This window comes from Mus pahari, chromosome 5, assembly GCF_900095145.1.
Source record: "Mus pahari chromosome 5, PAHARI_EIJ_v1.1, whole genome shotgun sequence".
Taxonomy (NCBI): Eukaryota; Metazoa; Chordata; class Mammalia; order Rodentia; family Muridae; genus Mus; species Mus pahari.
Window position 1 is genome coordinate 41,652,771 of NC_034594.1, and position 15,556 is coordinate 41,668,326.

General features: G+C 41.6%; 1 protein-coding gene across 1 annotated transcript in view; it reads left to right on the top strand.

Moving 5' to 3' along the window:
- Positions 1–15,556, top strand: part of Pard3b (par-3 family cell polarity regulator beta) — a 976,275-nt gene that overhangs the window by 868,916 nt on the left and 91,803 nt on the right. Inside the window, exon 21 of the mRNA XM_021197960.2 lies at positions 3,582–3,717. Coding sequence (XP_021053619.1) covers positions 3,582–3,717 — 136 coding nt within the window. The remainder of the gene's footprint in view (positions 1–3,581; positions 3,718–15,556) is intronic.

The following is a 15,556-nucleotide window of genomic DNA, read 5'->3' on the forward strand; positions in this document are numbered from 1 at the left end:
CTCTATCGTAAGTAGAAAGCTGCAGGAATGTTTGGAATCAGATTCACCTTCTCTGTCATCTATTAGCTGTGAACCCCTTCATTTCAGTGAGCAGAATAACAAACCTTATCTTTCAGTATTCTTTCCAAACTTTGAGGTATTTTCCAAAGCTATTACATTAGAATTATAAAGCCCACTAAAGTGTCCACCCCTACAGTTGGTTAGTGGTTTTCTGAAGTTCTGACTTGAAAAGCATTCTGAGACTATCTATGGTCCTTCAATTGATTAGTGATGTGCCTTCTGACAGATAATATAAGTAAAACTCTGTATCAATATATTTATGGTATGAATTATAATAGTTGATACCATTTCTACAAAGTGTGCATAAATCTAGCATCAAATTACTCAATTTGCACAACTCCAACACAAAATAGAATCAGTTGATTGCTATGCTTATAACACTGTAATATGTAACATTTTATTAATTTAGTGATAAACATGTATGTTATCTACTGAGAGGAGTTAAAACCTGAAATCAGCATATGTGATTCCTAATGTTAACATATGAAAAAAACACACTGTTGTTACTAAAGGCAGGAAGAGGCTTAGGAATGGAAAAAATAAGACAAAATATTGAAAGGTAGTCTCGGGTTATGATAAAAGACTTGTGTTTTATTCGAAATATCATCTTAGAATAGTCACACTTGGGAGAAGACACAGCATGTTTTGCATGGAGACCAAACCAGGCCTCCCCTGTTTTTTTTTTTTAACTGGGCTGGATTTCTTTCCCAGGTAAATAGTCACGCTCCAGTCAGACATCGGGACGTATTTGAATCCTGAACAGCTGCTTTGATATTCTTGCCCTACTGTCTTATTTGAGAATGGCAATCTGATCAAACCCATATTTTTAAAATTCATATATTTATAGGCATATGGAAGAACAGTTTATAGTCTGCATATGATTTTTTTCCCCACCACAAATAGACGAATATTGTGGCGTTTGGTCCATTTTTAAAACAGCACCTTTCTCTCCTTTTTCTATTTTCCTTTCTTACTGATGACTTCATTCCACTTGAATTCAATGCTTTGGTTTCTTTGGAGTAAACTAATAGATTATGCATGCGGTGTTTGCACCACGTTGATTGAACTCATCTGGTGGAGCCTGAATGCTGCCTTTGCGTCCCCGTAACCAGCAGAAGCCGGTGCATGGGATCCAGCCACCACAGTCATCTTGTATTACTGGGGAGCCCAGGCAGTTCTCAGAGGTGACATGCTCTTGCCACATGTGCTCCAGGAGAGCCCTCATTGTCTTTGGGGGTTATCTTTTTTTAATTAAAAAAGGAGAATTAGAACTATTTTCAGAATTTTTACATATATCCTGAAGGAAAATAAAGTTCCACTGCCCCCCACATCCCCCGCAGCCCAAACATTTGTCCTATTCTTTTTTTAAGATTTACTCTTACTACTTTCAAATATGTGTGTGCATGTTTATCTGTATGGGGTACATGCTTGTGTGTGCAGGTGCCCTGAGAGGCCAGAGGTGACAGACTCCCTGGAGTTACAGTAGCTATGAACCTCCTGATGTGGGCGCTGGGAATCAAACCCAGGTCCTTCTAACTGCTGAGCCATCTCTCTGACAGGCTCTGTCAGGGTTTGCCTTTATTTTATTATTATTTTTTTTTAATCAAAAGTATTGTTGCTTAGTTGCCATCTCTGGTGTGCTCCTGAAGCCCAGTGACCAGTGCATACTCCATAGCAAGAGACCACAGAGCCAACATGTTGCCATGCTCGCCACCATCTTGCCACCAAGTAGAAAACTGTGTCTTGCAAACTTGCTATTTTGCTGTTTTCTTTTTATAACTTTAAAGCTTAGTTTTCAAATACTTTGATTTAGACAGCTCACCTTTTTTTAAAAAATCAGATATCTTATTTAAATGTAAAAATCAACCATAATACGCGAGGGCCTTAATGACAGGCAAGGTTCTTCACATCAGGCGCTACCTACCTGTCCAGTCTTCACTCGTTCCTCTTTCCACAGTTCCTCCCATGTAACTCATAACTGAGAGAGTGGTTCTTAGCCAAGGCTCAGGTCACCAGCATGAGGAAGGGGGAATATATCATCGGATATGTGTAGGAGACAACAGAGGCAGTTGGGACCTCTCCTTGTCCAAATGTACTGGCTGGGAAATGAACCCCAAAAGCAAGATTCGCTTGCTTTGTTCACTCCCTTCCTGAAGTTGCCTCCTCTCTCCTGCCCAGCCACTGAGTGGCTATGGATCCTCTAAATTTCAGCTAGATCAGTAGTTCTCAACCTTCTAATGCTGCAGCCCTTAGATACAGTTGCTTATGCCGTGGTGACTCCCAACCATTAAATTATTTTGTTGCTACTTCATAACTGTAATTTTGCTACTGTTGTGAATCTGATGTAAATATCTGATATGCAGAAGACCTGATAGGCAATCCTCAAAGAGGTCACAAGCCTCAGGTTGAGAACCACTGAGCTAGAGTATCACCTCCTCTATGGCGTCTTCTACCATCACCGCCCTGGCCTGCTCTCACCCTGTCAACACTTACACACTCATGTTCCCATAACCCTTGTGCAGGTCACTGTTACAGCAACCGTCTTCATGGGTCCTAATTTTCTGTAGATCTTTCTGTCCTCTTCCTCCAAGAATTCGACTCTTCCAGGGAAAGACTGTGAACTGTTCATCTCCAGATCTTAATGAGAGGACGCTTAATCTTTAGATGAACAAGGGAAGTTCAAAGACAGTTCTGATCTGCATCTCTGGATTATAAAGCCCGAGCAGAATCCTGAGTCTATTAACATAATCATCACAAATCAATCCAAACTATAAAGGGACCGCTAGCTGCCCAAAGTGGCACTGGGCAAGCTGTAAGTATCAGGCAGAACAAGTGACTAACACAGAGAGACATGACCCCTGAACCAAGAACTCATTAGAACATGGACGTGTCATCCACCTTCCCTTACCCTATCTGTAACTTGTGGCTGTATCTTTCACCTTCTTTCCTTACCTGTAGTCTATCTTTACTCATATATTAACTTATATTCTGCTGTCACCCCACTCCCTAATACACACACACACACACACACACACACACACACACCAAAAGTTCTCGAGTTTCTCTGAAAGGAATGCTGGTGCAGGTCAGCCAATCATCTGTCACATTCAACCTTCAGCTCAAACAACTGAGATTTGATCTCAAATAAGCAATGGCATTTGAAGGAATGAAATTCCCATATTAAAATTTAACCAAGCCCCGTAAAAATGATCATAAGAAGAAAAGTGGAGTGCCTTTTAATTGCTCTAAGAGGTCAGGACATTATCTCACCTTCTCATTCCCAAAGCATTTTATTAGTCCCACGTCAGATCTTTTGACCCTTGGAATCAAATGTGTGTGTGTGTGTGTGTGTGTGTGTGTGTGTGTAATGCCCTTTCTTTGCTCATTTTATTACTGATTTCACCATTTTCCTAGTTTAAATAACATTGTCAAATCTTTCAAGTTTGGATGTCAGGCCCTTTAATAGGGAGCTCTCCAGGGCTGGCATACACCATGTGACCATGTCTATTCATGTGCTACAGTGGCCGACCCATGGCTGGAACCACTGACCGCATCCAGAAGCTTCGGAAAGAGTATTACCAGGCTCGAAGAGAAGGGTTCCTTTTGTATGAAGATGAGAATGCAAGAGCACGGCCATCTGACCATGACCTCCGCTGGGTAAGCCCATGCCTGATTCCAAGCATAAATTCCTCTCTCTCCAAATAATTCGGAGCAGAAGTACACAGTCAGGTCAAGAAAGTTCTGTGCATATTGAGTTACACTCAGGTTTCTTGAGTTTTATAGATATGAACACTACCCAGACCACAGCCATCTTCTCCCACAGAAGTTGTTTATATAAATCAAACCACACAGCTGTGCTTGCGCATTCTCTCTGCTCTCGAATTTACTTCCTGTTGGGTATCTCACTGGTCTGGGCCAAGCAGATGTCAGCTACTTTAAAGAGGACGAAGAATGTTTGTGCACCTTAATCTGTCCTCCTCTTAGACCTCAAATATTAGGCCCAGCATTAATAGACTTAGCAATATAAGATGTCTCTTCTTTAGAAAGTGGTAAATAGAAATAAATTTCAGAGGATTATTGTCAAATATATCAATTGTTTGTATACGAGATCTGAGCAATTCATGTTCCCCAAATCTTCCTAGTATAATAGAATGGAGTGCCTTGAGATAAGGGAAGTTTTTGTATGGGGATTCACTGTGCTAATTCATTCAGCATTAAAGGAACAGAAAGGAATAATGTCAGCACTAGAGGGTACTCTGATCTCTCTGGGTAGCACATTTTTTCCCCTGCCTTTTAAGTCTACCTTTAAAATATACTTAACTCATGAGCACCCACAAAATTGCCCAGGGAGAGGGTGTAGCATCAGATGATAAGGAAATGTCAGCTACAGTGCCTGACTTACACCTAGAACTCAATATGTAGTGCTAAGTATTGGTTCTTGATACTGTTAATTGGAACAGAGCTGAGTGTGGCCACTGTTAACATCCATCCTATGTGTCCTTTCGGATGATTTTGCCTCCTAGTCTACCAACTCCCTGGAAAATCAAGCATATTAAAGGAGTCTCCTGCTCATGTTTCACTCATTTCTGTTCACAAGATCAAGGAATGGAGAATGGACCTAATTCTCCTAATTTTCACATCTCCACCTATGGGATCACGAATGATGTGTGGACTGCACTTTAGTTTCAGCATCTCCACTGCTGTGCAGAACAATGGCAACTCCCCAGGCCGGGAGAGTCCTTGTCATAGAATGGAGTTTTAAACACCAGTGGAGCCAGGGAAGGTACACATGTGTGTAATCCAGTACTGAGGAGCCAAAGTAGGAGGGTCACAAGTTCAAGGCCAGACTCACCGACATGTTGAGACGGAAGCAGCCTGAGGTGTATGAGATCCAGACTCAAAAACAAAGCAAGACAAATAAACAAAACTCCAAACCAATAAAATGTATAAATAAATATTAGCAGAAGTGCATTGTGCATATTGGCGATCCAAACCAGTGATGTCAGCCTGTTTGGAGAAAGGCATGCCAAGACTTTGCAACCAAACCAGTAACTACTTCTGTTTTATACAAGTATTCGAATTAAACAGAATAATATTTACAGTCATGGGACAATGTCTTTTAGATTTTCAATAGTAGAAAAGAACAATTTCTAGGGAATAACAAATGCAATAATCATTCACCCTGTCTCAAACTTGGTCCCGATTGATTTACTGCCTTAAACAAGAGATGTGAGGTACTCTAGATGAGGCTCAGTTCCCAGGTTCCCTTAACGAGAACTGGTGATAAAGTGATTGCCGCAATCCCGAGGACAGAACGCCATAGCCAACGCTCTGACAAGTGGCGTTCAATTCCTACGAGCACAATAAGAAAGTAATTTCTGAATGACTACCCCTTGTTACTGCAACCTTATTTAAAGATTTCTTTACTTTGAACAGAAAGAATGAAGATGCTAAGCCCGTGAAGCTCCCCAAACCTGATTGGGGGTGTGTGTGTGGATTTGATTTGGTGCCCTTTGGGAACACCCTTTTCTAATGGTTCTCTTTACACCAAACAAACTTGTAACCAAACAATTTAGTGATTGAAGTAGTATCTATTTTAATTTGTGTTTCCCATGCTCTGGTGTATTGAGCTTTGCCAAATGTGACTGATTTTATGTTTCCCAGACAATTTGAGTCTAAGGCATCCCAGAGGGATGCTGGGAACTGCAGTGTCATAAAAGACAAGTGTTCTCTGTGATCTGTGATCGCCTGAGATACTCCAGACCGGGGATTAGAATCTCAGCATCCTTTCCACTCCTCTCCCTATGCCAAGGAAAAACACTGGTACCTTTTGTCTAGGGGAGGCCTGAGAAATTACACCTTTGTCTTGCTCCATTTGGAGAGACCTAGGAGAGCAAGCTTAGGGAGTTAACATTCCATTTCTGCCTCTCAGCCAGACACGACAAAGCATCTTTCATGAGACTGTAGTGTCTAGCTAGATTATGCTGGTCCTCAGCACCACAGGAGTTCTTGTTAAAGTCAAATCAAGGACTGGGAGGCAAAGCCACCCCTGATAACTTATAATTCTCCAGGGAGTCAACAAGCATTCTGAGATTCAGACTTGATCATGGAAATCAAGTGTTGGTTCCTTCCACTTCCAGGGATATCTAAGAAGGCCACATTTGCTTACAAAACCATCATCGTCATGATCATCAGAAATATTGCACAGCCTTAGAGCTGCCCCAGTATACTACCACACTCAGGTAAAGAGGCCAAAAGAGTGTCCCCCAAAATCATCCTATTCCAGAAACCTTCTGAGCTGCCAAGAGAAAATTAAAACGATAAGTTACCCTGCATCTATCACCCTCCCTTGCTGTCCTCAGGACCACTCTGCAGATCACAAACCTGCAGATGTTCAAGTCCCTTATTTAAAATGCTGCAGGTCTGTATAGAACCTGCAGGCTTTCTCCTACATACTTCGGGGAATCTCCACACTATTGATAATACCTAATGTAATGTCAATATTACCTAGATAGTTTTTAATCTCTATAATTTGGAGAATAATGATAAGAAACTATATATACATATATGTGTGTGTTCAGTAATATGCATTGTGTGTATACTTACCTATCTGTGTACTCATGTTTGTGGGTACACAAGTGTACAGGTACATATACACATGTGTGTGCATATGAATGGAGTCCAGACACGAATCTCCAGGATCTGTCCATCTTTATTTTGTTTCCGAGGGTAGGGTCTCCCACTGATCTTGGATCACTTCAACTAGGATGGCTGAATAATAAACTCCAAGGATTTCCACAGTCTCCATCTACCCAGTGCTGTGATTCTAAGCATTTTCCACCATCCCTAGCTCTTTTTTCAATGAAGGTTCAATAAATAGAGCCTGGGTTCTCATGCCCACAAAGCAAGCCCTTTACTAAGAGCTACCTCCATAGTTATCCAGATGCATTAACATGCCTCCCCAGTGGCTCCCGGACTCTATCACTACAGATGCTGTCCAGCTGTACCCTCAAACTTGATTAAAAATAGGCCAGAGAACAAGAAAATATACTCACGGAAGTCTTTAAACCCAAAATGATGAAAATGTTTGCTGAAAAGATTATTAAAGGAATGTCTTAAAGTATGTTTATCAATGGAACCAACAACTGTTTATTTTCCTTTGGTACTATACACACTGAGTGGCTTGCACCTAAGACTTCTCTCACAATTTCTTCTTTTTGTATTACTTTTCCATTTTCTCTATCTCCTGCTCAATTTTAATAAATATTTATTTCCTCAATATCAGTTCCCATAAATATTCATTTGCTCAGTCTCAGTGGAGGCCAATCACTGGCAGCAAGAATATGGCATTGTATCCACTATAGAGGGACTCACAATCTAAGCCAGAACTCCATAGGACAATAGCGCATGAGGGCAGAGCTCTAAGTAGCTCCTCTCTAGACTCAGAGGGGGCACCTTAATGCACTGGGTCTGCAGTCAGTTGCAGACAAGGTGCTCTGGGAGCTATTTAGGCAATTTGGGGCTTGCCTCAGCCAACATATTTTATTATTCTTTTCTCATGGCAGTGGTATATATATTTTTTCTTCTCCAAACCAAAATAATAATAGTAATAATAACCTGCCTGATTTATTCGCTTCATATGTTTTACAACAAGTGAACACATAAAGATTGTAAGGTTTGTAAATATGGGCCAGAGAGCTGAGAAGTCGTTTCCATCAGCCTTCTTTGTAGCTGTTTTCTTATCCAGGCTCTGAAAAGCTAGAAAGAATTGGTCTAGGGAATTTCAATGACTCCGTGTGAAATGGCCTGGTGGGTTTTTATAGGCCCAATTAAGTAAGCAAGATATGCTAGCTGTGGAGTGTTAACATTTGCCAAAAGAAAACATGATACCTGCTATCTGCAGGTATTTTTTTTAATTTCTGTAAAACTTGTTAAGTCTGTCACCGTCCTCTGGCAACAGGCTGCCTTTTTTATTAGCAGATAAAGATTATCTGCTTATTTAATAGCAGCAGGAATAGCCTGTAAGTAATTCCGGAAATGGGGTGACTCTCAAGTTTTCTGCAACTGTCCCTGCCTCTATTGTTGCCTTCTTCATGAGCTACATAATGTGCATTATTATTACTCTCCCTCCCTTTTGAAATTCTTGGCTAAACAAGAATGTTTACCTAGGAAAGAGTTTGTAGACTCCAGATGGGAAGGGAGAACGAGCCCATGTGTATATATGGGAAAAATGGAAGGTGATATCCCTTTAACCTCACATGGCATGTCAGGGTCCACTATCCTAAAAAAAAAAAAAATGATATCACTTCCTTCCAGTAAGGGAATTGACTCAGGTATAGTATGGTCACAAACAAATGAGGTAGTTTGGTTAAGACAAAAAGAAATAAACAAACAATAGCAACAACAAAAATCACTTGAAAAGATTTTCTCACAGTGTTGGGCTGGTGGTCTAGGAGCCAAGTTGGAGGGATGTGCTCAGCATCCGACCTACAAAGTGAAAGATAAACATGTATACTCAGAAGGGAGGAAGAGCATGATGCTGAGGTCATGCTAACTGTCTTAAGACGGAGACTGAAGGCAAATAGACCATAGGCAAGTGTCCTGCCTAGTCTTCTGTCACCTTGACACAAACTAGAGTCATTTGCCAAGAGGGAACCTCCACTAAATTTGTCTACCAGATTGGCCTGTGGCCAAGCCTGTGGTTTATTTTCTTGACTGATAATTAATGTGAGGTTCTGCTTCCCTATGAGCCATCCTAGCCTTATGCTTGTCATCCAATAAGAACAGAGGCAGGCTAAGCCATGGAGACTAAGCCAGTATGTAGCATTCTTCCGTGGCCTTCGCATCAGCTCCTACCCACCAGCTTATACCCTGCTTGAGTTTCCACCCCAACTTTCTTCAAGATGAACTGTCACTTGGATGTGTACGATGAATAAACTGTTGCTCCCCCTTTATTAGATGCTTTTAGTTAGGGCATTTCATTGAATCAATAAAAATGTAACTAAGACAACAAGCAAATACAAAAACAATCTGAAGATGGTTTTCTAAATATAAGGATATATAGATAAGGGTGTGAGCTCTTACTGTCAGTGGTCCAATATATTTTCCTTGTCTGTTCCTTGAAAGCAACTCATAGAAACCAATTGTACTGCCCAACATGATGACTCAAGGCTGGAATTGTATCTGAGAGGTGGATGCAGGAGGGTCAGATGTTCAAGCATCCTTAATACCCAACAAGTTTGAAACCAGTGTGGTTACATGAAACCCTGTCAATACACACACACACACACACACACACACACACACACACACACATACATACATACAAATATCCTTAGCCGGGCGTGGTGGCACATGCCTTTAATCCCAGCACTTGGGAGGCAGAGGCAGGCAGATTTCTGAGTTCAAGGCCAGCCTGGTCTACCGAGTGAGTTCCAGGACAGCCAGGGCTATATAGAGAAACCCTGTCTCGAGAAAAAAAAAAAAAAAAAGCATACAAATATCCTTGCTAAGTGAGTTTTCATGGTTAAATTTCACCTGACAGTTAAAGATTATTTTTTAAAAAAGCCAAGCATATAGATAGATAGATAGACGACATAGACATAGACATAGACATAGACATAGATTTAGATAAATAATTATGATTAGTTAACTTATACTTCTATTGTGAAGAATTGAAACCTGATTTCAGTTGCTTAAGCAAAACAGGAAACTGCTGCCCAAAGGCATTATTGCTGTCCTCAGGAGTGGCTGCATCTAGACAATATTGCTGTCTGCAGGAGTGGCTACATCTAGCTCCTCCAGACTGGCCACTGACAGTTTCTCTCTTTTTTGGCTTCCCAGTTCTCTCTGTAGGCACCATTCTCAGGGACAGAGGGTGGCAACAAAGCTGTCAGCACCTCCAACTCATCATCTTGGTGGAAAGTCTCACCCCAGCAGACCCCAGAATGTCCTAAAAATGGTATTCAGTTCAGTAGTCATAGCTAGATTGACTCAGCATGAGCCAGTCCTCAAAGCCAGACTACTCAGACTTAGCAACAAGGTTAGAAGGCAGAACCAAAAGCTGGAACCAAGCCCACCTAAAGTCCATCAGTAAGTTTGGGTAAAAGGACCCCAAGAGAAATTGAGGTACCATTAACAGAAGGGAAAGGATGTTGACTACAATCAGGGGTTTAGCTAAAATAACTTTAAATTCTAACTATATAAACTTTACTATCTTACATTGCAAAGGAGCTAATGAGTTGTATATTTTTCCTATTTATAACTAGAGAGCCATCAACACCCCCACATTTGCTGTCCTTCTTTGCTGCATAAAAAGAAAAGGACACTTTCTTTTGTCTCCTAATCCTGTACCTTTGAACTATCCAAGGACTCAAACAATTTTTCTGAGCTATTCATCTGAATTTACCAGACTTGTGGCTTTATAATTACCTGAAGAATGTGACATTTTGGTTAACCTTAAATCTAAGAGTTAAAGAAGCAATAGAATCCTTTGAAATAACTAAGGATGCGTGCTTTCTTTACAACGGGTTGCTCATATGTCTTTATAACTGGACTGGCTACTTTTATGTCAGCTTGACATGAGCTGGAGTCATTTTTGAAGGAGGAACTTTAACTAAGAAAATGTCCCTACCAGATTAGTCTATGGGAAACCCTGGGGTGGATTTTCTTGATTAATGACTGATGTTCGAGGACCCAGCTCACTGTGTACAGTGTCCCCAGCCTAGGCTGGTTGCTCTAGGTGTTATGAGAAAGCAGTCTGAACAGTCATTAAAAGTAAATAAGTTTTCTCTACAGCTTCTGCTTCAGTTCCCACCTCCAGGCTCCTGCCTTGAGTTCCAGCCCTGACTTCCCCCACCAATGGATGGTTACATAGGAGTATAAGAAGTTCCTTTTAGTCATGGTGTCTTATCACAACAATAGGACCCTGACTAACACAATCACATTCCCATTTTTGAGAAGCATCTATTCTTTTAAAATCTTGAATCCATAGAACGGAATAGAAAATAGCCATTAACATTATGTCTACAGAGATAGCTAGCTTCCTGTCACCACTACAAAATACCTAAGATGACTAACCTTCGAAAATAAAAGGGTCACCTGGGCTCACAGAACTGAATTACAGTTTCAGCCATAATCTGTGTGACCCATTGTTTGTTTTAAGCCTGTGGTAAGCCACCACATCATGGCAATAGGACAGCAAAATGGCTTAATACATGGCTAGGAAACCAAAGGGAAGGAGCAGTGCCTCGACTATCTCAGTGCACGCCAGAGGCACAGCCACAGTAACTGAAGACCTGCCTGTCAGGCCCCCACCTCTTAAAGGTTCTACACCTCCCCCTGAGCATCACCCTAACATATGGGTCTTTATGGGACAGTAAAGACTCAAGTTCCTTTCAGGGAGCATTCATTACCTGCTTGGTGGATTAGCTCTCTGGGACTCCACGCACAGTTCCCACCCCAATGGTGGACTGTGTCCACAGATCACTGTTTCCATCAGAGCACAAAACAACTGCACTGAAAAATGTAAATGATGTCAAAGCAAGGAGAAGGAGGGGACCTACCTCATCCATGAGTTAAGTGGCTTTGGAGAGACCTGAAGCTTGATTGAACTAGTCACTGGCAAAGCATGAAATGCCAGTTTAATGGCGGGAACTTGCTCACCTGGGTTTCAGGAAGAGATGGAATTGCAGAGGAAAGGAAGTAAAAGCAATTGAGGGTTTTTGTGGTTGGTGGTGGTGGCTTTAGCCCTTTGTGTTTCTATGTTGCTTTCACAGGAGCACATTGCCATACACGCTGTATGGGGGTGTAGCTGGGATATATAACATGTGAGTGAATCTCCAGCTTTTAAACCATAGCATCAATCACCTTGAAAGAAGGCAACATGTTTACAGGCAGTCCCCGATACAGAAATGAGCTGTGTTGCAGAGACCCGTTTAGAAGTTGGCAATTTAGGAGACATGGATTTCCCATGGGGGTAGGGGGAAGATTGGTTGTGGGGGTTCCCAAACCAGCATCCAAATTTCCACTGAAACTCAATAACATTGTGCTGATCACAGTGCCATTGGCTAGAGCAGCAGCAGGGACCTCCAGAACCAGAGGAAGAAAAGGATATTTTCTTCCTCCTTTCCTGGTCACATACATGTCTGGCATATTCCCCTGGCCCTTCCTATAAATGTCTCCCTTGACCTTTAATTGTCCCTGACTTCCTCTATCATGGCTCCCCACTGAAGCTTCACTCTTCCTTCCAAAGTCCAATACTCAAATCTACCTCAGCCCCACCCCCAGGAAGTTATCATTTTGTCAGCGTTTGCCCCCAGAAGTCCATTGTGACCCATCAGGTTTGTAGAGGAAGTATAGAAGGCAGGATCAGGAGACTGACTGGAACAAGTGGCTCCCACAATGGACTGCTGGGTCTGTTCCCTGTCGCTCTGTCACCTCTCTGCCAGCCTGTGCTTTCTCCTGACACTTCTCCTTGTATGTAGGGCCCATGTTTTGTCACATGGCCCTGTCTGACTGTCTTCCTGTGATCAGTGATCTGATTCTGAAAATGGAACTGATTTCTTCAGTAAACTGCTCCTCACATCCTCCAAAGGAAGCCCTTTGTTCCTACATTTGCTTGCTGGATCCCATAGCACCAGTTATTCTAACAGGGGCCATGACTCATCAGCCCTGCCTGACCATCTGCTCTGGAAGCCAGACACCCTAAACCGCTCTGTCCACTCATCCTGTCCTTCTAACACAGAAATGGTGAAAATTGCTTGAGCAGTGCTGATTAGAAACGTAGCAGGCAAGTAGAGCATTTTATCGTGTATAGATCAGGATCATAAGTGATTGCCCAAGTATGTGTCAAGGTTACACCAATTACTAACTGGGGAAGTGTGGGCCATTTCTGTCTCCTTTAACAATCTGCTGGTGGTGCTGTTTCATGTAAGTATGGGATCATGCATATGACTGCACGGGAAGCACTTAGAGCAGTCCCTGACATTGTAGGAAGTGTCCCATAAATGTTTCCAATGGTTTACAGGCCAACGTGTTTAGACGCCATTTATTCCACTGGCTAGACAACCATGTCTCCTTCGTCATTATCTTCTGTCTTTAACCTCTGCTCATTCTGGAGTTCTGGGTCATTATATAGTGCACACTGCATCGTGGGAGGCCCCTTCCAGCCGCACTCACTGAGCTACCTTGGAGAGACACATGGTGACTTCAGGAGGAGACTGTCAGCTTGGATAGTAAGCAGTATTTTGGCAAATTCCATTGCTCCAAAGGTCAACATCTATTTTCCTCTCTCCCACACATACACTTTTCTTTCTAAGGACTATTCCTTTTATCTTTGACCCTGGGGCACCCCTAATCTCTTTAACGAGCTTATGCAAAAATCAAAGGCCAGCAGAATGTTGACTTCAAGTAAGCTTCTCCTTTCAGCTCTGCAAGAACCCCAAAGCAAAGAAATATCAACTGCAGACTGACCTAGGAGTGAGGGCGCAAAACAAAGAGGTGCATGCAAATTATTTGCTTAATAAATTAAACAATACCAGACTATTGATAACAATAACATTAACGATAACATTTATTCAAAGCCCACTCAACCTAGTTTTGCACAGCGCATTTCAAACAAAGATGCTGTGATGTAGACATCTTTAACGCTATTGTATGAATGACTGAACTAAGACTTTGCTCCTTCGCCACACAATCATGAACCAAGCTGATTTTCAAATGTGGGCTAACTCCCAAAGCAAAGAGATGAAAAGGAGAGCCCTGCCCCCTGGCATCTCTTTAGATACTTTTTTATGTAAGGGGCAGGGAGAAAGAGAAAGATTTCCTGTCTCCCCTGTTCTTAAGCATTCATATTTAAACACTGTCAAAACTGTTTCTCTTCCTCTGCTGAATGACTCTTCATCACTCCTAGTTTGCTTTGGAACCCAACAGGACTGAATCAAAACCCATGTTTGGTATTATTTTTTCAGTTCCCTTTAAAAGTCTAAACGAAATCATTCTTTTTATGTTGTAATCAAATAAGTTAGCCATCTCCGGGCTCTAACCCAAACCTAAATAGAGAAAAAAAAGCAGAAAAATGAAAGCTCAGAACCACATTATTTTTCCATAATATGTCAAAAAAAAAAAAAAAAAACCCTCTGTGCTACACTTACACTCAAGTGAAAAAAGAACCCTTTCTGCCTCTAATGAGCAATTAATTCCAGTTCAGGATGTCGAGTTTAGAAGAAGTTAAGTTCCCCAAACCACAACCGTTTGTGTTGGATCATGCTGAAAACCCAAAATTCCAACTTCTCAATAATAACATTCTTTTCTTCTACTGCAATGGGAGAAATGACCATTTTATGTAATATAGGAGGGACCATAGCAGAAACTCCTATGAATTCCAGATTGCCTAAACAGTTCTCAAAGCTGTTTAAAATCAGTTGGATGTGTTTTGTTTTAACAGAACAGAAAAGGCCTAAAATAAACTTTGGGTACTAAATTAAAAGGAGAAGATGATGTTTAGAGTAAAAGATATGAAAATCCATCTAACTGGTGTTTGCAGCCCTTCAAGTTGACAGCAGTGCAGAACTGGTAGGCCATGGCGTCTTCCTAACTATAAGTCACTTGGGTCACAACCGTGGCCATCTTGTTATTTCTTTTAAGAAAACGTTGGCGTCATAACCATTCTGAAGTTTTACAACATTTGGTTCTTATTAAATATCAACTATTCTGATGTTATGGTGGGAAAAAGAAAATTTATAGAAAGCCTGCCTTTTGGATTCATAGGAAAGATACTGAATCAGAGAAAACCCTGAATTGATGGCCATGGGTACCATAGCCAATGCCATGGCTAAGGCAATTGCCATTGCCCACAGCCACTATGGTGACTTTTGAATAAAGCTACACACCAGCATCTGTGACTTTACAGCTCTCCCAGGTCTCATCCAACACTGCTTCATTGTGAGCCTTGAAATCACAATGCTAATTTTGTTTATGAAAACATACAGAAGTTAGTACCACTGAATTATACAGCTAGGCTAACAGGTCACCCTTCCCGTTCATTCTAGGAAACGACCCTAAAGGACAGGGCATGATGTGGTTACCACGGGTCACTGAGGAATTATTCCCTTTCTGACTTTCAAGACTAAGGGAAAGTCTGTGAATCTCTTCAGATGGTTTAGCTGCTCTGTGTTGTCTCTGACTCACTTGGCTCCCTGACTGAGGCAGCAAAACCAGAGCAGCACATGTGCAAAACATGCATCTTGCAGCTTTTCAATCCTTTGTCAGTTATTCGTCCAATGAATATTGAGTGATGTATGAATGCCTATGAAAATGTACATTGCGCCCAACAACTACAGCATCCAAACTCTCCAAAAGCGATGAGAGAATCTCTCTCTCTCTCTCTCTCTCTCTCTCTCTCTCTCTCTCTCTCTCTCTCTCTCTCTCACACACACACACACACACACAGACACACACACTCCCCCCTCTCTTTTCCCTCTCTCCCTCTTTCCTT